Source organism: Epinephelus moara, chromosome 10 (assembly GCF_006386435.1).
Source record: "Epinephelus moara isolate mb chromosome 10, YSFRI_EMoa_1.0, whole genome shotgun sequence".
NCBI classification, from domain to species: domain Eukaryota; kingdom Metazoa; phylum Chordata; class Actinopteri; order Perciformes; family Serranidae; genus Epinephelus; species Epinephelus moara.
In genome coordinates, this window is record NC_065515.1 from 29,853,698 (window position 1) to 29,877,581 (window position 23,884).

At 41.6% G+C, this 23,884-nt stretch overlaps 2 protein-coding genes across 3 annotated transcripts; both read right to left on the minus strand.

Moving 5' to 3' along the window:
* Window positions 1-262: 262 nt before the first annotated feature.
* On the minus strand, window positions 263-11,315 carry LOC126396529 (retinal Mueller cells isomerohydrolase-like). The gene is made up of 14 exons (XM_050054701.1): window positions 11,220-11,315; window positions 9,760-9,842; window positions 8,781-8,931; window positions 8,091-8,198; window positions 7,003-7,144; window positions 6,718-6,865; window positions 6,489-6,570; window positions 6,176-6,308; window positions 5,164-5,306; window positions 4,957-5,086; window positions 3,096-3,210; window positions 1,894-1,988; window positions 1,647-1,758; window positions 263-1,131 (listed from the first exon to the last, which is right to left on the minus strand). Exons 1-14 carry the CDS (start codon window positions 11,228-11,230, stop codon window positions 986-988), a joined length of 1,599 nt encoding a protein of 532 aa, XP_049910658.1. The 5' UTR covers window positions 11,231-11,315; the 3' UTR covers window positions 263-985.
* Window positions 11,316-13,861: 2,546 nt separating this feature from the next.
* On the minus strand, window positions 13,862-23,507 carry depdc1a (DEP domain containing 1a). 2 transcript variants are annotated; one of them, XM_050055726.1, is made up of 12 exons: window positions 23,306-23,507; window positions 21,645-21,910; window positions 21,367-21,514; window positions 21,045-21,169; window positions 20,712-20,842; window positions 20,464-20,511; window positions 19,661-19,798; window positions 18,238-19,212; window positions 16,489-16,661; window positions 16,122-16,298; window positions 15,630-15,836; window positions 13,862-15,449 (listed from the first exon to the last, which is right to left on the minus strand). In XM_050055726.1, the coding sequence occupies exons 1-12, from the start codon at window positions 23,351-23,353 to the stop codon at window positions 15,312-15,314; spliced, it is 2,574 nt and encodes an 857-aa protein (XP_049911683.1). In that variant the 5' UTR covers window positions 23,354-23,507; the 3' UTR covers window positions 13,862-15,311. The 2 variants fall into 2 exon arrangements, with proteins under 2 accessions (XP_049911683.1, XP_049911684.1); XM_050055727.1 differs by lacking the exon at window positions 18,238-19,212.
* Window positions 23,508-23,884: the final 377 nt, after the last annotated feature.

Consider the following 23,884-nt stretch of genomic DNA (forward strand, 5'->3'; position numbering starts at 1 on the left):
AGATACAAAGATGATTTTATTACCCTTCCTTCAAATGAACCAAAGCATTTTCTTTTTTTGTCTTGACATGGGGGAAACCCTCAAAGGTCCTCTAAAATGTTATTACCTTCTTAAACCTGTATAAATGTATATGTTTGGCCACTTGGGGGCAGCACAAGAGGCTCTAAGTCACTCTAAGCACAGCACTGACATGGTATTATCACATTAGGAACAGTTAATAGATAATAAACATTTCAGCCTTATGTCTGCTGTATAGACCTGTGGGATCATTTAATGTTTGTCTCATTTTTGCATGATTTTTTTATTTCAGTTTGTCTGGATCATAATATATGGCAGGATATTTCCTCACAGAAATCATTATATTTTTTTACAATAAATGTCAAAACATTTGCACTGTGACCATGAATGTAATTACAAAATGTAAAATGATCATTTTGGTATAATTGTTTTATCTGTATTTAAGAATAAAAAGTAGACAGATTTTTTTAAAATTCTGTTGCAAAAATATTGTGTTTGTATTTAATGCTTTACAAGGATGATGTCACAAATATGCAGATGCCATCCTAATTATGATATAAAACATTGTCAGTGCAGTAAATATGAATGTTTTTGCCAAGGTGTTTTAACAAAAGCAAAGTAAGGTCATGCTACAGGTAATTTCTCTGTACACAGGCACTGTTCTCCTCCATCAGCTTCAAGACACATTATGGTTGTCTTTATGATAGAAGAAACTGTTAGCACTTCTACATTACAACCAACAGACACTGCTGGCTCCAAGCTAACTCAGCAGCAGCAAGTTTGAACCCAAGGAGAAATGGAAATAACATTAATAACATGTTATCTGAAGAGTTTAAAGTCTCAACTTCAGCAGCAGCTTAGTGAAAATAAACTTCTCTTTGGAGACCATTCCTGATTTCTGTTGCTGGCAGGGTGTAAAGATGGTGTATTGTAACGTGTGTAGGCTGGGTGAGGATGAAGGTCAAGGTCATGGTTTGTACATGCCATGGAGAGTCACAGGGATGATGGTGTTGACCTCGGCCCTGGCCAGCTCCGTCAGCTTCATGGCATCCAGCACCAGCAGGAAGCCTGGTCTCTCTGCACCCGGCTTCACCACGATACTCAGCAGCACACCTGCAACACCGAGACAGAGGAGGTGAATATGTGTGTGTTTCCATCATAGATGTGATTAGGATTAGTTAGAGATTAAAGTTAATCTAAGTGTGAGTTTGATTTAGGTTTATACAGATGAGAAGTTAGCCTTTTTTCGACCTCTTTTTGTGTTTGTATCTGCCATACAGATCTTTGGTGCAATATTTCAGTGCTAATGTTCTCTTCCCATGTGACATGACCTCTCCAAATAGGATTTGATGTCATAAATGCTACATTCAGGGCAGAGGTTAAATAAATAAATTAAATTAAAGGTTCTTTATGTTACTTTCAGAGCATTAATATAGCAGTAAACAAGCTATTTGATTTTAAAGATATAATGGAGTAAGGGCAAACAATTAAGTCATACTAACTCTCTATGTGTTGTAATCGAAACTTCTCTGTGGTTTGTTTTGGTAGACAGGCTGCATGTGCATGATGGTGTGTGTGTGTGTGTGAGTGCGCATGCGCCTGTCAGTGTAATAAAGTGTGTGTTCTACCGTCGTCCTCCTCTGTGCCTCCAGGTGTTGGTACAAACAGCGGCTCTGATGGGTAACAGTCTTCCTCCTGCCACACCCAGGTCTCTTTGGTCTGTACATTCAGCTTGACTATCTACAGCAAGTCAACAATAAACAAACTTCATCAACCACAACATCTGCATCACTTTCTGGATAACTTAAGGCTGGGGATATCGCCAACACTGTTTTCGTCAGTCAGTCACCTGTGAGTGATAAAAGCACTCCTTACCCTGTCAGGGATGAAGTGGTTGAGTCCCAGACCGTAAGCGAAGGAATACTTCTGCCCACGACACAGAGAGTAGTTAATCTGTGGAAACTCAAAGGCTGAGAGAGAGACAGCAAGTGTTATTGTATGAATAATAATTGTATGATGTGTGGAAGTGGCCATTAAAATACACAAAACAAACTACAAATTGCGGGAAGACTTCAGTCTGCCATTGCATGTGTGTGTGTGTATATATATATACATATGTATATATATATATATGTATATATATATATATACATATGTATATTACTCATGCTGTGGAGACATGAATCTGTTTACACACTCACATTGTGGGGACTTTTTAGGGCCTATTTGAATCCGTGATGAAGACCACAAGCCGAAACGTGTCGGTCAGTAAAGTTGTTTTTCATACCACAAGTGTTGCTGGAGCTCTTTTGACATTTTCCAGTGTTTCCTCACTCTCCATGCACCTTGTGAATCGGTGAACTTGTGCCAGAAACTACTTTCTACTTTTGAGACCATGCTGCAAGGTGAGTGTGTTTGCTGATTCTGTGACTTAATTGTATCTCCCTTAACTTTAGCTTATATTGGAGTTACGATATGGAGCATGTGACATAGAGTATGGTGAATGTGCTAGGAAAGGTAGTATCAGCACTGTCTCTACCTGGAGCTCGCATGTATGGAGCCTGGGTTTGGTTGAAGGTGGCAGTGCTGTTTGGGCTGAGAAAGCCATGTGTAAGTAAGGTAAAGGAGGTTATTGGGTTGGTGCGGGGAGGGGAGCAGTGAGACCTGGCATTAGGGGAGTGTCTCTGGGACACCAGAGATCACTGTCTAGCCTCCTGGAGGTGTCGTGTGACCAACTAGATGAAACACTGGTGAAAGGAGGTTCCCACCTGATGACCCCAAAGACATGTTAGTTATCACTGCTCACTGGTCTGTATAGTTAAGCCTTGCTATAATAGCTTATCATAGGGCTTAGGAGGTTATTCACTGAGTGCTGATCCTTTCTCTAGAGCAAAATTTCTTGTGTTTATTTGAACTAGGGACAAAACGCAAGTCCTCATAGCATAATTCATTACATTTTAGGGTTAAGTCTTGGGTTAAGGTTAGCCATAGGCAAGTAGGGGTTACAGTTATGGTTTGGGTAAGTCTCCAGGAAATGAAGGTAAGTCAGTGTGTGTGTGTGTGTGTGTTCGTGTTACCCTGTCTTGGTCCTGACAGGAGGACTTCAGGTTCCAGCCAGATGGTGCCATCGCTATGAAGAACAGCGGTTGCTGTAGTGTAGGACAGAGACACCAGATTCTTACCCTGCTCTTCCTGAAAACACACAAGCACATACATGGATGTACACACACACAAACACACACTGTAGACTGGGGCATATTTTATACACCAGTGCGAAAAAAGTGAGGTTTGTACGAAAAGTCTGATGAATGAAATACTGATCCAGGATCAGCTGCTTCTCAAGCCCAAAGTGGAGCTGAGTCATTGCTGGTTAAACAGTCACAGTAACGACAAGTTAGCTTTTATAATCAGCAGGTTCTTACTAAATTATTTCCACCTAAGGTTTGTGTTGGGGATGCTGCGTGACCAAAATACAGAGTATAGTACAGCTGACGGGACTAAATTTTGAGGATGCTGTTTTTTAGCCAGGGACACGTCACTTTAGCTTTAGTGTGTCACTACAATACCATTACACTTCAATTACTAGTCTGGGCTATTATTTGCTAAACCACTGAACACAGGCTTTTTCAAACCAGTATGAATATTGTATAAAAATTAGGCTTCCAGTAATATATCAATTTTGAGTAATTTATTTGGTCTAGTTTCGAGAGACAGTGCATCAGAGAGAGAGAGTTACGACACTTGTTTTGTGACACCCGAGGATTACAGCACCCGGCATACAGACACAACACCACTTTATCCTGTAAAAGCAAAACTAGGATTTATTTTTATGAAAAACCTTTTGATTTGTTTGATGGAATATGAAAGAATATGAGCAACTTTCTGGGTAATCATGGAAGGACACACATTCTGACTATATGACTGCTTCAGAGGCAGGGGGTGAATGGTTGTCTGTCTCTATCTTGTGTCAGCCCTGTGATAGTCTGGCGACCTGTCCAGGGTGTACCCTGCCTCTCGCCCAATGTCAGCTGGGATAGGCTCCAGCCCCCCCGTGGCCCTCAAGAGGATTAGAGGTTAGAAAATGGATGGATGGATGAAATGGACGATTGAATTGTGGAGAATCTAACCGAACTAACAATGTGTAGCATCTCCATACTGACATACTGAAGTTTAAACATTTTTATTTGTATGTGCAATCGAAGCAGCTAACTAACTTACCTCAAGTGAGAAGCCAACAACCTGTTTGCTGCTATAAAACTGAACTGCTTGGCAACCAGACCAAGCGTCTAATTGAGACAGGCGTTAATTTGTCAAAATGTGTCACCACACTGAGCTAGTAAAAGGGTCTGGGCATTTATTGGGACTAGGCTTTTAATTGAAGTTTTATGGTAGTCTAGGGGCTTCTTGTCCACAATTTTTGGCAATGAGAATGCAGTTTAGCCTTTATGGCTTTTGTGGGCAATTTATTGTTGTCACTATACAAAGTGTTTTGCTTCTATAGCTACATGATATTGTAGACTGTCACATAGTAAGTTGATGTTTGGTATTAATGCCTTACTACTGCATTTTGGGGAATGTGATTGCTTGCAGTCTTGCAGCCACTCCCTTCCTAAGATGGCTTCTCATTGTCACAAAAGTATTTGCCTGATGGAGGTCTAGTACCGAAATGTTGCAGTAAATTCATGTTTTTTGCAAGTTAGACAGCACGTGGGAGTTTGTCTGCGGATTTTGTCCTACTTGTCTCTCTCTTACGCACCTGTTATGAAACAGATGTGTAAAGCCTTCTTCTGTATGTAAGCAATTATGACGACTTTAAGACCTCCAACACAAACATTTCAAATTAAAACTTCATAAAAGGATGCAATTCAACCAATAAATACAGAAGTGTTGACATTACTAACTTGCAGTGTGTGTATATATGTGTGTGTGCACACTCACCCTGTGTATATCCAGCGGCAGTACGTATCGTCTGACCTCGGGCTGAGGAGCTCTCATCGCTGCTTTCTTCACTTCCTCCCACTCCTCCCTTATGTTGGCCAGGTACAGGTAGTTATACACAAAGTCATGGCTGCAGGAAAACAGAGAGAGATGTCAGGATGAGACAGCTACACTGTTCATAAAACACTCACACAGACACACACTCACCCTTTCCACGCGCAGAGGTCGACCACGATGAAACCCTGCTCCTCATAGGTGTTAATGTGGTGAAAGATGTTGAAAGCTGACGTTCTGAACTTGTGGTTGCTCAAATACTCGGCTGGGTCCTTGGTGGCCACGTGGAACCATGTCTATGTTCAAAGAGGGGGGCGCATTTGTGAAATGAATAACAATGTATTAAGACTAATTTAAAGCCAATGATAAACTATACATTTCTGAGTTAGACTGTTTATAGTAATCAGCATAATAAATAAATGCCAAACAAAGAACTTTAAGTATTGTAATATGAAATTATATCAATATAGACACTATTTGTAACTCAAAATAGCCGTTATACATATACATACATTTATATATTCATTATAAAACAATGGGGTTCTGGACTTTGTGTATATTTTGGAGGGGATGCAGGGGTCATGTCTCCCTCAACATTTAGGCCCATGTGCATTTTCCCTCCCCAATAAAAACAGTTATATTTTGACAGCATTAAAGACATTTACTCCATAAAATGATGCAAAGAAGAAACCAAACCTACACCCTTGCTCCTGGACACAGACATGTAAAAGACCCCCACCCACCAACACCCAGACTGACAGAAATGCAAAACAGTTGCATTTTTCTGTGATAGTAATTCTTTGTGATCATCTGTGTGTAGTTGTGGTTGTTTAGTTTTTCTTTGTCGTCATTTTCTATCTCTTGGTAGTTGTTTTGCACCCCTATGTGATCATCTTGTGTGTCTATGTGGTAATTTTTTGTCTTTGCACCTCTTTATGGTCATTTTGCTTCTCTGTGTGCATGTTTTGCATCTTTTTTTGAAGATGGGTGTGTGTTTTGAGTGATTTCGCATCTTTTTTTACTCGTTTTGCATCTCTTTATGGTTGTATTTGATTGCTGTCAGCAATCACTTCATTGAGAGGTTCTGGTCCAGAGGTTTCTGGGTTTGAAATCCATCCATTATACTAAGATGCCAACTACCAATCACCCTCCAGCCCTGGCCTACCCCCATGCTGTCGTTGGATTCAAAGCAGTCCATGTATGTGGCCCCTCTGATGCTCCAAGCCGACAGAAACTTGAGTAGGTTGATCTTGACTGGCTGCTCCACGAACACAAAATGGTTGTCTGTCATACCGAAACTACAGACGGACAAGCAGACAGATAGACAGACACAGATGAATAAGCAGCAGTAGCAACTTCTTGAGGAGTAGAAAAAAACGGTGAGTTTCTTTGGTTGATTTGGACCAAACAGGTCCAGATGCAAAGCTTATTCTATTTAATTAATTGAATTGTGCTGAAATGAAATGAAAGAACTGTACCTGTGTACGTAGGAGGGTTTTAACCTCTCACTGCTGGGTAGTTGAACCACAACCTGGGATTTCTGTAAGGGATCTGACTTGTCTGGAAACGCACAGTGACAGTGTGTGATGTTGATATTGTATGAGTGTATGCATGTGATTCACTCCAACTTAGTTCAGTTTATAATAGAAGAAAAATCAAATATCACTCTCTGATATGTAGTCTGTTTAAATTTGTAACAAAACCCACCTTCCTTAGCTGGTGGGATCTTGACAATGTTATAAGCCAGACTCATGTTCTTGCCAAAGCAGTTGCCGATGTTATAGACTGTACCATCTGCATCAGTGTGGGGGTGGGCAGTCAGCCCATTGACTGAGAGGTACTGACACAGGTCCACCTAATATAAATACATGCACACAGAACAACAACATACAGTAAATACACGATTGCTGAGGTAATACGAAAATGGCTGGAGCACAAAAAACCCACTTGTCTTCTAACAGAAATGGCAACAGTGAACAAATCAGTTCTCACCTTCTTTAAAGTCTCCAGTGAATCGGGATCAACCTTAGTGATGTAATTGGTCTCGGTGACGGCGTAGAAGTCTTCACCGATTGGATAGATGTTGACATTGCAGTTATCAGTTATCTCAATGCCTCTGAAGTAGGTAAAGAATCTATGCAAAAACAAGGACAGCTGATGGTCAGTTGATGTGAGTGTAATACATGTGATTAATACAGTGTAAAAATAATAATTTCATACTGTGCAGCACTGGATATTATTATATGTACACAACAACACATATATATTACTCAGAGAGCTGAAATCTGGAATACATCAATACGCAGACTTAGTAGACTTTGTATGTATACAAAAGGGTGGTGGTGGTGGTGGGGGGCTGGGAGGCAGGGTACACTCTGAACAGGTTGCCAGACTATTGCAGGGCTAACACATAGAGACAGACAACCATTCACACTCACATTCACACCTACGGACAAGTTAGAGTCACCAATTAACCTATCCCCAACCTGCATGTCTTTGGACTGTGGGAGGAAGCCAGAGTACCCAGGAAACCATTGTTGGTAAACATGGGTCATCGCCTTATCTACAAATGCAAATTAAGATTCAACTACGCAAAGCAAAATGCCGGTGTGTTAGTGTGCGCGTAATGGTACGTACAGGTTTTGAAGCGACAAATGCTGCCATCAAGGCAGCTTCTTTTTCAGGGACATCCCTGCTTTGTCCAGCGAGAAAATACCAAACCACATTATGTACTTATTACAGCAGTGTGGCTCTGTAGTAAAAGAGTGTGGGTACTAGACTGGCCTGCCTGCATTTCAGACTTTCCTCCCACTGAAAACGTATGGCACATTATGAAGTGCAAAATGGGACTGTTGACTGTTGACCAACTAAGAATAGGAAAGCATTTTACTTTCAAAACTTCAACAACTGGTGACCTACGCAGCTACATGTAGTTACATGCTAATGTCTGAGAAACACATAATCTTGTTTGTGGGTGTTGTTTCTCCCCCGAAAGGATCATAAATAATTTAAGCTTGATCCTAAAAATGAGCCAAACAGGTCCACTTTTGGCACCTACAATATTTGGGTTTGTGGGTTACCTGGAGAAGATATTCTTGCAGGGGTCTGGGTACGCTGCTGTGCCAAACTCTGTGATGACTATTCTGTTCTCTGTCATGGCACGCACATACGAATCCGTCCTGATGAACCTGAGCAGAGAGATTACACACATCATGTGTCAGAGAACAATATAGTCACATAGTCATAAAACACAATACTGATACTGCTCAGTAGACAAAACGTCTTTTCAAAGGAAGTTGGAGGAAGGATTTTTGTGGTTTGCAGCCGAGTATTGTTTTTGTGTCCTCCATTGCAACATTCCAGTTTGGATGAATTTACTGTCAGCTCTTTTCCACAGCTGCACAGAACTGTCAACATCTCTGCACTGACAGAAGTCAGATTTCATAAAATATTTGGATTTGGATCTGCATCAGAATAATAAAAGTGATAAGCAATGGGATACATGTGCCAGATTTATCTTTTCACATAGTGAAAAGAAGATACATGGCAATATTATGAAATCCCTGAAAACTAGTTCCAGAACCATGCCAAAGAGTACTTCACAAGAAAACTTAACTACGCAGAACTTTTCAAAACAGTTTAAGTGCTTCAGAAAGAGAAAAAAGAAAGAAGAGGTAATGAACAGATAGGACAACAAACAAGTATGTTTGAAGATGTGTTTTATAAAATAATATGCTCTGACTTTCTAAGATAATGAGTAGTACTCTTACTTCCTGTAGTAGGTCACCTGACCGTCCTTCAGGTCAAACTTGTGCATGAGAGCCTGTCCATCAAACAGGTGGTGGAAAGGTTGATCTCCCACCTCGAAAAGACCTGGACCTATCCTGAGAAGACTGCCGCCCAGCCATGAGGGTAGAACACCTGTGAACACACACACATACACACTGTCAGCTGGGGCACTATTCCAGAGAGGCGGGGTACACCCTGGACAGGTCTCCAGACTACCAAAGGGCTGACACATAGAGACAAACAATCATTCAAACTCACATTAACACCAACGGGCAATGAACCTAACCTGCATGTCTTTGAACTGTGGGAGCAAGCTGGAGTACCCATACTGATAAGGGGAACACATGCAAACTCCACACAGGAGGGCTTGGACAGAGCCAAGATATCCGTTTCCCCCGTTCTCAGTCTTTGTGCTAAACTAAGCTAACAGGCTGACAGTAGTCCACCAAAATTCAAAATCTGTGACCCTCAGATTCTATGAAGAGGAACTTCAGTTGCATTGCCTTTGCATAAATGTTTTATTATACTTTGTCACAGTTTTGATTGCTATGATAACAGAAACTTTAGTGTATCTGTCTGTCTCTAGAGCACTAGCACCTCACCCGACAAAATCTGGATAACACTTTTTCATATAATTTATCTTCTGCTGTCACAGAATCTGCAGATGCAGTGTAGCTGAAAATTCTAAACCCACAAAATCTACTGGGTCACAAAAAATAGTTTAACGAGCTTATGTGTTTGACAGACAATGTCAGTCTCTGCCAGAAAGACAAGAAGCATATTTCACAATCAATTTATCAGTCTATTAGCCTGTGCGGAAGTTATCCTACAAAAGAGCTTAATAGGGGCGTCCTGATGGCCTAGTGGTCTGAGGTACATGCCATATCATTGCAACATTAGCACAGCAGAGACTTTTTGTTGTAAGCCAAAAAATGTTGAGTAGCCTGCTGTCTTTCCTACCGGAGATCTTAGCAGGTAGAGGTTCGTTCAGCTCCTCCACTGTTTCAAAGATCTTCCTGTAGCCTGCAGCAGGATGCTCCACACTGGAGAGGAGAATAGAAAACATGAACTTGCGGAACAATTCAACAATATGACCAAGACGGAGAACAGTTGAAAAAACAGTCTTATCATAAGGTGCCTTTAGCAGCTGTCTTGGAGTTTTTGATTAAGTTATTCCTCACCAGATGGAGTTGGCATAGTCAGGCCAGCTGTTAGGAAATATGGGCAGGGGGACAGCATTTTCAAAAGTGGGCCCATCATCCACACCCAGTGGGGTGGGGGGTCCCTACAACTACAGTCAAGTCAAACCAATGTTACGCAATTCCAAGACAGTTTAGGGACCCCAGTATGTAGACATACTTAAACACAGCATTTTGAAAAATGGCAGTATTCCTTTCTCCCTCACCAAAATTCAGCGTAACTTTGGAACATTACTTGGCCCCCTTTCTGACAAGGTAGCACCTGACCTATGTCACAATGGGAGAATGGCACATTGTGTTTTAATTAAAAAATTCCATTTATTCATTGTGTTACTAAATGTAACTTGTATTATCAGTGATTTAAGTCAGTAAGTAAATTATTGTACAAGGCAAGATTGTGTGATACCATCCAAAGCTCCAAAACAGCTACTACATGGACATTGTGATGAGACAGTTTTGTCAACTGCTGTTTTCTTGCTTGTTTCTTTACTGCCTAATACAAACCATGCTTTCTCTTTTACCACTTTCTTTCCATCTTCCTGTCATTCTTTCTTAATATTTGTGTCTCTTTTTGTCATGTGTGTTGTTACATATTCATGTGCTTTTCTTTGTTCACCATATTACTTTATTTGCCTCTCTCATCTTCCATCTTTCTTTGAAAGGACCTTGTTAGGACAGTTCACAAAATGTTGATGAGAAATCCTAAAAACCCTTCTAAATAATAATTAGTTATGGAACTTTTGCAACCAGTCAACCTGATCCTTATTTTGATGTGAGACCTAAAAAACTGCACCAGTTAATAACATAAAACTAAGATGTGAGGAGTGAAAAGACTGCAGCTTAGTTGTTTTACAGTCTGTTTCAGTGCAGACATAATCTCTTCTCTTTTATTGGGTGTCTCACTGCTGCAGCAAACGTTTTTCTCTGGAATCTGTACTTCTCCAATTTTGAGTTTCGTTCAGGTTTTTTCTCCCATTTAAAGGAAAAAGGTCTGGTGGAAAACTTTCAGCTCTGCATAGTTGACTCACCATCAAATCTTTTTCTCTTACAAGAAAAACAACAAACGTCACTGAGTGCTGTCTACAAGCTGCTTTCTCGTATTTCATTCCTGAGAACCAATAAACTTGATCCTTGAAAAGTCTTTTCAAAAACAAGTTCCATCTTTAAGTCCTTATGTTCATACTTGCTGAAACCATTAGAGAAAAATAAAGTTTGACTCACCGGCTGAACATGCTGCTGTATGTTCCTCACACACTCACTGCGAAAAGACACTCCGGCTTGCATTTAAACCACATACAGATTTCCTGTGGTGAGAGATGGAAACTGGGCCCCCTCCTCTCCTTTTCCCTTCATCCACCCCCTTCTCTCATTTCCCCTCCCCTTTTCCATCCTTCCTTGCTTCCTCCAGTCCCTCCTTTTTTCCTTTGCATCTCCTTTCCTCCTGTGTCCTGCCATGCCTTTTGCTCCCCTGCTACCACTTTTCTTCTTCTTCCTCCTCCTCCTCTTTCTCTGGCCTTACCCTGAGCTGAACAAGACAGCTTTGTCTCCTCTCCTTTCAGCCTCCTGGCCCTTGGCTCCATGCAGAATGTTCTCTGGGCCCCGAAGCAAGTTCTTTGTCAATCTGTGGGAACACAAACAGTCACAAAACAGGCCTTTGATGTGGGTCAAACTATTAAAGTCAACTTTTAAAAGCAGTGTGCTGGTGTTGTTGTTTGAACATGGTTATGCGTGTAAAAAGAATCCTTTCTAATAAGTTCCAGACACTCAAACTATTTTAATTGGCTAGCTGGAGGAAGGGAAGGAGCAACAGAGTTTTCTCTGGGAGGGAGTGAGTCAATCATTAACCCCGTCTATTTCTGTGGTCTTCTGTCATTTTGATAAATGAAAGTTGAATAGAGGGATGAATAGAGGGTGAAGGACAAAACACCCAGACAAAAGCAGAGCAATGTAGTGTATGCAGTTCAGTGCAGCCAGGAATGCACAGATTTATACATTGGGGAAACAAAACCACTCCACAAGCGCATGGCGCAGCACAGGAGAGCCAGCTCCTCAGGTCAAGACTCAGCTGTCCACTGACATCTACAAGAGGGACACTCCTTTGAGGACAGCAATGTTCACATCTTGGCCAGAGAAGAAAGATGGTTTGAAAGAGGAGTTAAAGAAGCCATCTACGTCAAACTAGAAAGACCATCGTTACACAGACGGGGTGGCTTACGACACCACTTATCACCCACCTACAATGCAGTCTTGGGATCCCTCCCCAGACGACTTCACACCCATTCACTCCAGGACCCACCTGACCCTAACGACTCACATGGTGGCCAGGTGGGCTAATGACTCACATCTTAAAGACTCTGAAACTCAGAGCTCACATGTGACCCCTACGTCTCTGCAAGGGTTCACACCCACACAGGGTTTAAAGCCTGCGACTCCGTTCCAGTCCATTAGAACTGAAGAAGCTTCTTGGATGAGAGGCAAAATGTCTTCAAGAATTGAAGCAAGTCCAGTTGCCTACGATATAGCACTTACGATTACCATGACCTGGATGACTGAGAATCTTCACCGACAAGTTCTGGTCTCTGTTTGTACACTGAGTAGCACTGACCAATGATGTTTGAATGACTGGTAAAAAGTCTATGCCGAGAGCAAAATAGCTTAAATGCAATCTCGGAACCAATCAGCTATTTAGCTTTTTATCATCTTTATTTGTATTAATTTCTGTTCATAGAGATTTGCTGAAATTACTGGTGCATAGAGGAGGAAGTTTTGGCTTGGATATGCACTAACTGCACCAGTGTCCCCAAAATATTGTCTGCTGACCCCAAGCCAATTGCTATTTCCAAGGATAACAAAGCCATGAGCAACCCTACTCTTCCTCTAATTGGATAGTACTCTTTGCCTTTGTTGGTTGAATTGGTTAAGTTTAGGCAAGAGGAGGGAGATTGGTTAGGGTAAGAATGCCAAGGCTGGCCAAATTTGCTGCCCCCAGAGGCTTACAGTCATCAGACCAGAAACTGATGGGTTCAGACACTCACTTCATGGAAACATGAAGACCTGATTTGGTTCAAAAGACAGTTGTGCTGGAAGAAAGCAGAAATAAACCAAATTAATGAAACCAAACTGTAATTAAATTTGTTCTGCATACCTACTCTGTAGCTGAATTTTGATGTACTAGACTTACAACAGATTCATGCTCAGTGCAATCGACACAGAAGTCGGCAATTTTGGGTGTGTTGAACATCATTACTACTTGTAAGTGCTATATCGTAGGCAACTGGACTTGCTTGCGTTTCTTGAAGACGCTTCGCCTCTCATCCAAGAAGCTTCTTCAGTTCTAAAAGACTGGTAGGAAGTTGCAGGCTATAAACCCTGTGTGGGAGGGAACCCTTGCTCTGAAACTCAGAGCTCATATGTGCAGCCTGCAACTCTGTACCAGTCTTTTAGAACTGAAGAAGATTCTTGGATGAGAGGTGAAACGTCTTCAAGAAACGCAAGCAAGTCCAGTTGCTTACGATATAGCACTTAAGATTACCATGACCTGGATGACTAAGAATCTTCACCGACATCATTACTACTTCTGAAAATGCTGTTTTGATAGCTGGATGAAAGTGGATTTTCTTTAAGCCCACCTGGTTGATGTGTTTGTTCTACAAGCTGCACTGGAAAGCTGTTTTGAGTCCCTATGACCTTCACACCTCAACAATTAAGTTGGTAAATAAAAATGGATTAAGGAAAAATCCCAGTCAGTCCCGCTTAGTACCTGGTATAATATACAGTATCTATGGCACAGTGCACACATAATTTCACACACACACACACACACACACAACTTCAAATAAAAACAAAACAATGGTGTATAAATAGAACAGCTGAACACATTTATTTCCCAGGATTTGCATAGTAAACAATGCAGAGGAAGAGTGCAATGGTGTAGATGTACAACACTCCTCTGTAAAAGACTTGACCAAAAACACTGCTGATGAGTGCATATAGTCACACGTACACAGAAGCCATTTGGTATGAGGTATAGACAAACATATCAGGGTACAAATAATACTTCATATGAAAAGGACAACTTGAAAATTTGAGTCAAACTTGTTACCTCAGACACGAGACATAATATGGGTTCTGTATTGCACTTCTGTTTTCACCCGTTAGCATCCATCACTGAAATGAAATGATGCCATCTTACACCAGGTTCTTCAAAAGGTTTAGCTGATGGCCACTTCACTACTTTCAGATCATTAATGCTCTAGCTCTTGAGGCTGTATTTATAACAGTTGCAACTGTGTACTCAAATTATGACAGGTGTCTGGTGAGCCCTTCTTTAGGGAGTCCAATAGGCATTAAATATGTATAAATGAACTATTCTGATGATTGCAATAATAAGCTTATGGACCATTTACAATGCCTAAATCCTGTGCAACACATTTCTCTATCCAATAAACTAAGCTGGGGTGGGTTCAAGTCCAGTCACACAAGACAACGGAATAAAAAACTGGTAAAGTTGAGCTCTATTTAAAAATAACTGAGCTGTATATGAAAAGCCTGCGATCCTTAAAATCACAAGATCCCCAAGAAAACCTAAAACTTTACAGTAAAAATGCTTTAAAAGCACAACACATAAGAGTCAAAAGGACATGGATGAAATTTCTGAGAAAACAAAAAGGGCTCAATGTCAGAAAACTACAAATTATTTCAAATAAAGTTTGGGATTATATGATATAAAATGTTAAGTCACGCAAGAAACCCCCCAAAAAAGACATATGTACACTTCCCCCGTGTTAACATTCATAAATTAAGAAATCTATACTCTAATTATTCCCACTTGGACCAGTGATCTTAGAATTGCATATGTTTTTTTCTCCCAAAATGCATACTGAAGTTTGTTTTCACTCGCCCACACAGATGTCAGTACCAGCTAGCAACAGAGAAGACAGATGAGGGGATAAGAAAATAGGTTTTACTCAAAAAACCCTGCTTCATTAAAAAACATTACACTTGAACACAGTGATCCACGTGAACTGCTCAGAGGAGCAACTGTCTACCTGCCTTCATCAGTCAGCTGTCAACACACAAACACACACACGCACACACAACATGAATACACTCATCTACCACTGTAGAAGTCTTCCAGTCTGCATTAACTCACACATAGCTACATAAATGAGACACAACAAGAATAACAGTATTTCCAATGTAACAAGAAAAAGCTGCAAAGAGAAGTGAATATTCCAAATCTCTTAGTATCAGTGCAGTTATAGTGCAGCAACATGACTGGTTTCTATCATGGGGACAACCTGTAGGGTTAGTTTAGTTCCTGATACTGAAAGCTTTGGTCTTCCTGATGCTGAGGAGAGGAGGTTTAATCTTTGGCTTGTTGTTGGCTTTGTTATCGCTGTCTGAGGAGGGGAACCGACGACTGTAGATGTCTGGGTACTGCTTCTGAAACTAAAGCAAAGACAAAAAATCATGACAGTGATTTCAGTGTTCACATAGCCACAAGGATCCATCTAATATACATTTTGTCTACCTATATGCTCTCAGTTTTGTGAAGTTGCCAGTATGCTTTGTGTGAACTGCTTGTTGAACAGTCGAATAGTTGTTGTTTTTTAACCCTGGTTTTGTTACCTGCTTCAGTTTCTTGCGTCTCTCCTTCTCACTCATGTTTTGGTTGGTCAGCAGCATCTCCAGCAACTCCTCCATGGCCTTCTGGGAAGATGCCAGCTTTTGCTGTTCAAACTCAGCGCCGCTAATCTGACGGCAGAACGCGTAAATGGGCATGGGAGCGCAAACTGGATTGTCGCCATCGACATGAGGAACAGCATCGATAGGGACCTGGAGTCAAGACAGTGAAAAAAACACAACCATCACTACATTGTTGACAAATTACATGGTCTGCTATATTTTCAACTACGTATTTACAGACATTATACAGACACAACAGGTTATAATTTAGGTTTGTGAAACCATCTCAAAATCACTCCATCTAAACAAATCCATTAAAAATACACTATGTTGTATTACATGGTCTACGTCTGCATAACTTGTGTATATGTTTTCCATTTGTCCATAAGCACCCAGGATGCAGGATGCATACACTTTAACAGTTTATGGGTGTACCTGTACAGAGCGCAGGTATTGTATATGGTCTTCAATAGCACTGAGCAGGTACTCTGGGACAGAAAGGATGCTTTGTTGATGGTCCATTAGAAATGACACCAGTCTGGTAGCTAACAGCTCGTCCAAATCACACTCCTCAGCGCTGCCCAGTACGCAGCCTGAAAATGTGTGAACCATCTGGAACGAGAACCATAAACAACAAATGGAGAGACAGGTAAATTGGGACAAACCGTCAAAACAGCCATTAAAACACAAAGGAATGAATGTAAAGAGAAAAAAAAAGTAATACAATACAATAATATCCCACTGATTAAGGGGAACAAATATGTACAGTAGGTCTTGTGTTAATTCTACTTTTGTGCCTCACCAGTGTTCTGGTGCCAATGGCGGGGTGGAGGCGGGGCATGTCCACGTTCTGGCTGATGCGTGACATCATCCTCATGAGCAGCTGCAACTTCCTGCGGGAGGAGGGTGGGAGCAGGAGGGTGCAAAGCTGCAGGGCCTCGATGGCCACGCGCTCGCAATGAGACTGGAGAAGGCCTATATACACACATACACACATACACACACACGGTCATACAGCAATGATAATGAGACAGGTGAAGTGTGTGGTGTAGTCAGTACTGAAACAAACAGCAGTAGAGTCACTCTTTGCGGACACATTCATCCATCGCCGCTAAATCACATTCACTAGATCAGACAGATGAATGGATGAATGAATAGATGGATGAATGGATGGACGACAAAATTAATCAACTACAGCTATGATGCCAGATGAGTCAGGTGAGATTTATAAACATTTTATGTATTGTAATATGCTATCAAAAAGCATGTGTACCCTGCCCTGATCCAGGAATGTATAATGCGCATCAGGTGCCTGCATGGATATCTCCAGGAACTACTGGACAGCTCAGTCCCAGATCCACCGACAAAATATGTTATTGAAAGAATGATGATATTGCAAACTTGCCAGATAGTAGAAAATATTCTTGACGACCTATGACAACAGGTCTCCTTCCTAGGCATGTGATTGGTCAAGGACAAAAAAAGCAGGAAAATATCTGGCTAGTTAGCCAAACCCTAGTAACCCCATCAATTGAAGAACTGACAGACCAGCAGCCAATAAGAAACAAGTATTGCCACACATTTTCCTATAAACCCTCCCTGATTGGTCTTGTCTTGCCTCTGCCTTCTTCTTTAGAGACAGTTAACTGCCCAGTCTTATTATTCAGGGCTAAAAAAAACTATCCTGAATGCCCAGGCCAGGCATTGCCAATAAACATGCCCCCCAAAACCCAAATTACTTTCTTTTTTAAGGTCGGAAAAATCACATCCTTGCATCCTAACTTGCAGTAGTTTGCTCTGAGGTTGAGCGCTCAGTGCTGGGAGGAACAATGTATAGATGTTGGTTATTATAATGGTAATCTCATTTGTACATCTTCCGACCACCAGCATGCTGCTGCTGAGCAGCACTATGGTCGGTGAGCAAGAAGAAATCCTGCGCCATCTTTGGTTTAACACAGTTTGAACTGACTTCAGTGAAAGGAGACCATCATGTCTTTTTGCTACTTAACAGCCTGATGCTTTTCCCACAGTTTGTAGGTCACTATAAAGATTTTCTACCCTCCACTGAGTTTGCAATTTCAATGCTCTTCCTGAAACAAATTTTATGTGTGGATCTGTCACTGAAATGTCCAAGTTCCAGGAGATATTATTAATGCAGGAATGTGATGCATCGCTGCAAAACACATTGCAAAAATCAAAAGCAGCAGAGAAAATATAAACATGCAAAAAGCAAGCAACATAAAATGCGCTGCATTCCTATCTTAAATTCAACAAGTTGCACATGAGCTCTGTGCTCCTCGAACCAGTGCTTTCTTTCATTACTTTGTTCTGTCAATATGTTCACTAGAACCTTGGAAATGTTAACTTACACAAACCCCAAAAAGTAAAATCATTTCCTGCACCACTTCAGCTCACATCTAGACTTCACCTTTTGTGTTCAACCGAGGTTAAAATCGTGCATACCAGCAGTGGTTAGATGTTAGATGGTGTTAGTTTGTCATCAACAACAGACAAGCAGACACAAAGACAGGTAGAGGTGAGAGGGTCTTACTGTGCTCAGGTTTGGGTTTGGGGTGCTGGGAGATGCTGGTGGGCACACAGACAGGCGGTTTGAACAGTGAAACAGGTCGAGAGGGCTTTGACACATCCAGCGAGCTGAGGCAGCGGCGGACAACAGCAGGTGCAGAGAGTGTCCAAAGATTAGAGGTACTGGCGGCGGGTCTGGGCCCACTAGGTCCTGTGGTAGCACAAGACCCTTGTACTTTGGCCAAAGCAGATGAAGATGAGGGGAGAGGAAGATAGGAGGGTTGATAGGACAAGGGAGGACGTGAAGCTGTGGAGAAGAGATGCTGGTCTGCAGGTGTGTTTACATTCAAGCAGCTGGCTGCTCGGCCCTGCCGCTTGATCTCCTTGACATCTTCCTCCTTGGTTTCTATGACGATGTCCAGACAGCTGCCTACGCTGCGTGGCCGCAAGGAGCGCGATCTCTGCGTACCCGACATTCCTGCTAAAGACATTCTATTCCTGGTTGTACCTCCTGCAGTAAACATGGTTGCTTTGGATACAGGTGTAAAGTCTGTATGACTGTGGGGCGTTGTGATGGCAGAGCGGTCATTCTGGCTCCTGTTACTACGGGCGCAGGATGCCAGGCTGTCATTGGACAGGAACAGCTGCTGCCGGGTGAGAGGGGCAGAGTCATCTAGGATGGTTTCCAGTGAGCAGCTCCTGGTTCGAGGCTTCGTAAAACCAACTGTACTCAGACTCGTGCAGCTGCCTCCTAATTCTCCATCACCTGCTCTGGGAGTGCCACCTGTCAGCGCTGCCATCCGTGACTGAAGCTTCCCGCCGAGCACCTCGCTCATCGGAGACTCCGTTTCATCACATGTCCCCTGTCTGAGCAGCGACAGGAGGAGACACTCCGTGGAGCGGAACGATGTCTTGGCTGGAGGGGCAGCTGAAGGGAGGTCAAGCTTCTTGCGTTTCCCTCGTTGGTGAATCGTGGGTGCTGCGACGTACCCACAAAACACTGAGAGTGGATGCAGAGAAAGGAGAGAGCCAAGCGGGGCAGGCAGAGTGTAAGTGCAAGCAGACAGTGAAGGGGAGGGAGAGGTTTTAGTTAATTCAAACATTTACCGGACATACACAACCATCAGCTGGTCAGACACAACATATGACAGGCATAGACACAGAGAATACAGCTGCTCATATCACTGTTAGGACTCCACAAACAGAAGTGACAACAACCAAAATCTCTGTTAGCAGTCGAAAAGCACTGTTAGAGGTCAGAGCACGTAGTGGAGACATCATGTCAACACGACTGAGTGACAAGATCCTGCAAACAATCCTGTCAGTTTGAGCATCATTTCCTGTAAAACAACACCATCTACTAAAACTAAGTCTCTTTAAAGCATGTAACAGCAGTGTCATGGTCAGCAACAGGGAGAAGCCTGGTGAAATGAGTCCACAGTACATACCCAGGACGTTGATAAAAAGTTCATACAGTTCGTATGTAAGTACAGGCTGTGGAAGACTGTAGAAGTAATCAGACACCGTTTTGAAGACATCCCTCTCAAAACCAGGATAGGACGGCTGTGCACTGTCGTACTTGGGCCCTAGGAATAAACGTCAGGTTACTGCAGCTGTCATTTGAGTGTGAAAGACACTGAAAAGCTTAGACTTCTCAAATTACATTCATAATCCTAATCAAAAACCTTTGTGTTTTAATGTTCTAACTTTATATAGAATTCTTAACATCTACATAAAAAAGTCAAAGGGTTAATTTTTCTGACTGTGATCAGGGCTGGGTACTGAACTTTGATACTTTTATGGCAATTGCTTCCATATTATCACGTACTGAAAAAGTGCCTTGATGTTCTGTACCAAATTTCAATACCTAAAGGGTACATCTCATCAACGTCAGTGAGCTAATAAGCATGCAGCCTGACTGTACCTTCTCCCTAATATGCTGGTGATTTGCTGTCTGTTGTTACACATCGTACAGGCATGCAGGAAAAACACTACATTACACCACGTGTGTGTGTTGTGTGCTATAAAATTAGTATAATAAAAGAATCGTTCAGGAACCCCTATCAGTATTGAAAATATGTGAACAACACCCAGCCCTGACGTTGATTAAGATTCCTGAGAAAATGCAGGACATGATCTAATTCTGTCATTGTATTCATATCTCAAAAACTGGGGGTTGAAGTGTGCATCAATCAAAAATTAGCAATGTTCATGCAGCACAGAGATGTCTAAGCAGCTCGATGCTACTCACAGTTGGCCAGGCTCTTCATGGCAGACAAAACCCAGTGTGGAAGGTCATCTAGAGAGATGATTAACAGGTTACAATGGCTGGATCATTTATATCACATTGTCAATACTCACACTTTCATGGAATACAGCTCTTCAGTGAGAAGTATACGTATTCAGTTAAATATTTGTTTAAATAGAGAGCCTTATAATATGTGATGATTTAATACTTTCTTGTGATGTATAACATTTTTTGTTGATATATAAACCTACTTGTTTTGTCGTCCAATGTCACCACTCCATGCTTATTGACTTTGGTCATGTTATGGATGATGTTCTGTGGGTTTATATAGCGTCGGTCTAAAACCTCATCAAGAGAGGGAATGCCTAGAATCCTCTGCAGGCTGAAAGACAACACACATTATTTGCTTACACAGAAAAAAACATCTTCCTCACATATTGATTTCTAGACTTCAACCTTTGCTTAGGTCTCATGCATCAGTCTTTCTCCTATGTTATTCTACAGGTTATTAAAGCATAAGAAATCACGTGCTTTGTGACAAACGTGTAATATCTGTGTGTCTTTAAAAGGTAAAAGGCTTATACTGAGTCAGGGTGATGTCTCTCCAGATCTCCCGTTCATCCTCCACCGTCAGCTCTCGTCTCTGTACCTGCTGCTCTCCTGCTGGCTGATTCTCTCCCCCTGCTTGGAGCGCAGGATCTACATTTTCCTGGAAGGCATAAACAGAGCATGAACCACTGTCACACACACATGGGATTATTTTTCATATTTAGACTGAACTTTAAACCTGCAACTGTAACTGGCATTCCTTCTTGAAAACAGCTGATTGGTTATGTACTGTCATTTCTATAGATGTTATTTCTAGTATACAATTGTACATATTACAGATACAATTATCTATGTCACCTGCGTCTCCTCCTCATGTTGCTTCTTGATACTTCTAAACCTGAAGAAACCTTCCTTGTCTCTGAATGAAGGCCTTTTCTTAATGGAGCCAGTGGCCGAGGCTGAAGCTGGACATGGAATGGGCTTCAGAGGGGAAGTGGAAGGGAATCTGAAGGGAAAAAAAGAGAACATGGACAGCGTAATTTTGTGTAGGGGAGCACAACAGTCATACATTTGTACACATATATTAGTATCTTTATAAATAATTATAAGGCAAGTTTCTCCAAAATGCTGCCTACCTGTACAGCGTGTTGTTGTCCTCCAGATCCTCTGTGCCCCAGCGACCCTTCACATCTTCGATCACATGGTTCTTCAGAAACTTCTTCAAGAGCTGCACCGTCTGCTGCCTGGTGACATCAGGGCCAAAATTGCTGTTGCTTCGAAGCAGCTGGTGCATCCACTCCACAGCGGCAGAGGCGGTGAAGCAGGAGGCATGGTGCCGGAAGTTCTGGCGGTGTTTCCTGAGGGGCATACCAGCCCGAAACAAACGAGTCACCTCATTCCACTGAAAGAGGCCAGAAAGAGAGAGTTTACTAACTTGTCCGTGTGCAGGGGACCTTATGTCACTACTCAACTTCATTTTAATGTTCAGACTGTGCTCTTTGGGACATTCCTGACAGCACTGACTTGAGGACTGCTGGAGAAAGATGTATGCATTAGTGCAGTTTTACTTTCTGCCACGAAAACAAGATATTTATTTTATTTTAAGCTGACAAAGTTCTCCACTGATTAGAGGTCCTAAAGGTGCAAAACTCCAACAACACATGCAATGTAAAGAACACATTTATTGTGAGACCAACAGTTTTGGCTTGTGGCCTTCTTTGGGGTCGTCCATGGGGCCACAGGTCAAAGATCGTTAGAATAACTGTTAAGTTTGTCTTTGTACAACAAGTGTTGCTGACCTGCTGGAATTTCGACCATTTACGACTGTTTCCCATCTCAAAGCACCTTGCAAGCACATGAAGTTTTTAGTTTTCGAGCTGTGAACATTTAAATAGAAATAAACCCCCCAAACAATTTGAGGATGTCAGCTTGTTTTCAAACTTGGAAATTCTGACATTTCTCACCATCTTCTGGCATTTTACAAACTAAAAGATTGATGAGAAATAATAATAATAAAACAGATCGATGATGAAAATTATTTTTAGTTGCAGCCCTGAAACCAAGACAAATCTGACCCATATCTGTCTTATCCTGCCTTGGTCCACATTCTGTCTCACTGTTTAGTATCTAGCTGTCTGACTTCAACTGGTTCTGAAGTTATGTCAAAATGAGTAATGTAATTTTTAAAGCTTACACCAAAAAAGGAGGACAAGTGAAATTCACTGACAGGTCAGCTGGACTGGGATTTAGTTTGCAACAGAGCTGATTCACTTAATAGATTAATCGACTGATAGAAAATTAATTAACAACAATTTGGATAACGATATTCGTAGATGAAGTAAATCTTGCATGCAAAATGACCTAATTTCAATACCTGACTTGTAAATATTATCATTTCATTTTTTTAATCTTCCATGATAGTAGTTTGACTGACATTTTATAGACAGAAAGAATAATCTATTAGTCAGTACAGAATAGTTGGCACATTCACAATATTTCAAATAACAGTCATCGTTAGTTGCAGGCATAATTTCATCACTTAGCAAGTGGACAATTCAGCTGGATTAACGTTAGCTACCTAGCGTTAGTTAGTGTTAGTAGGAAGACCTCATAAAAGACTATATTAAATCAATTCTATAAACACTCTTGCTTCGCTGAACTAAGAGTTACATTTGTTTAAAAACAGTTAACAGTTAATGTTATAGCACTGTCGTTGACGACAACTTTTTCTGCCGAATTAGCAATTAGCCATCTTTAGTTAGCTAACGACCTTATCAGCCAGTTAACGTTAACTTACCAGTTTTGTGGCTCGGTACGGTCCAGGAGTGATAACATGAGAACTCATATTTATCACACAAAGTTGTGTTGACTGTTCTGTTACTTCATCCGATATGACAAGTGATAATAATATCCATTACACGGGGAAAGATTTAGCCGATATTTTGCTGCTCGCTTGTGAATGGCAGCATTGATGATACGCAGCTCCGGCTGGCTGCTCTCCGTCTGTTCAAAATTACGAGCCGTGCTGTTCTGGCACGGGATTGGACGGCGCGCGGGTCACGTGATCAGCCTCGAAGTCAAGACGGGTGGAGGTGCAAAACAAACTGTGCGACCTGAAGGCAGCTCAGCTTTAAAAATGTAGTACGGTGTCATATTAGGAATGTGTTTCTGTTTAGACTACTGTACCCACAACATTTTCTTCCTCAGTGTTTGCTGTTCTCCAGTTAGCTCAAAGGAACAACCTAAAAGCTGCAGTAACAGCATGGACAGTCAGCTGTATTGTATTCACTGACACTCCTACACACAAGGAGTCTCCATTAGCATGTCTTCAAAGGCCTATTGTGGGCATCATACTAATCAGTTAAAGACAGAAAGA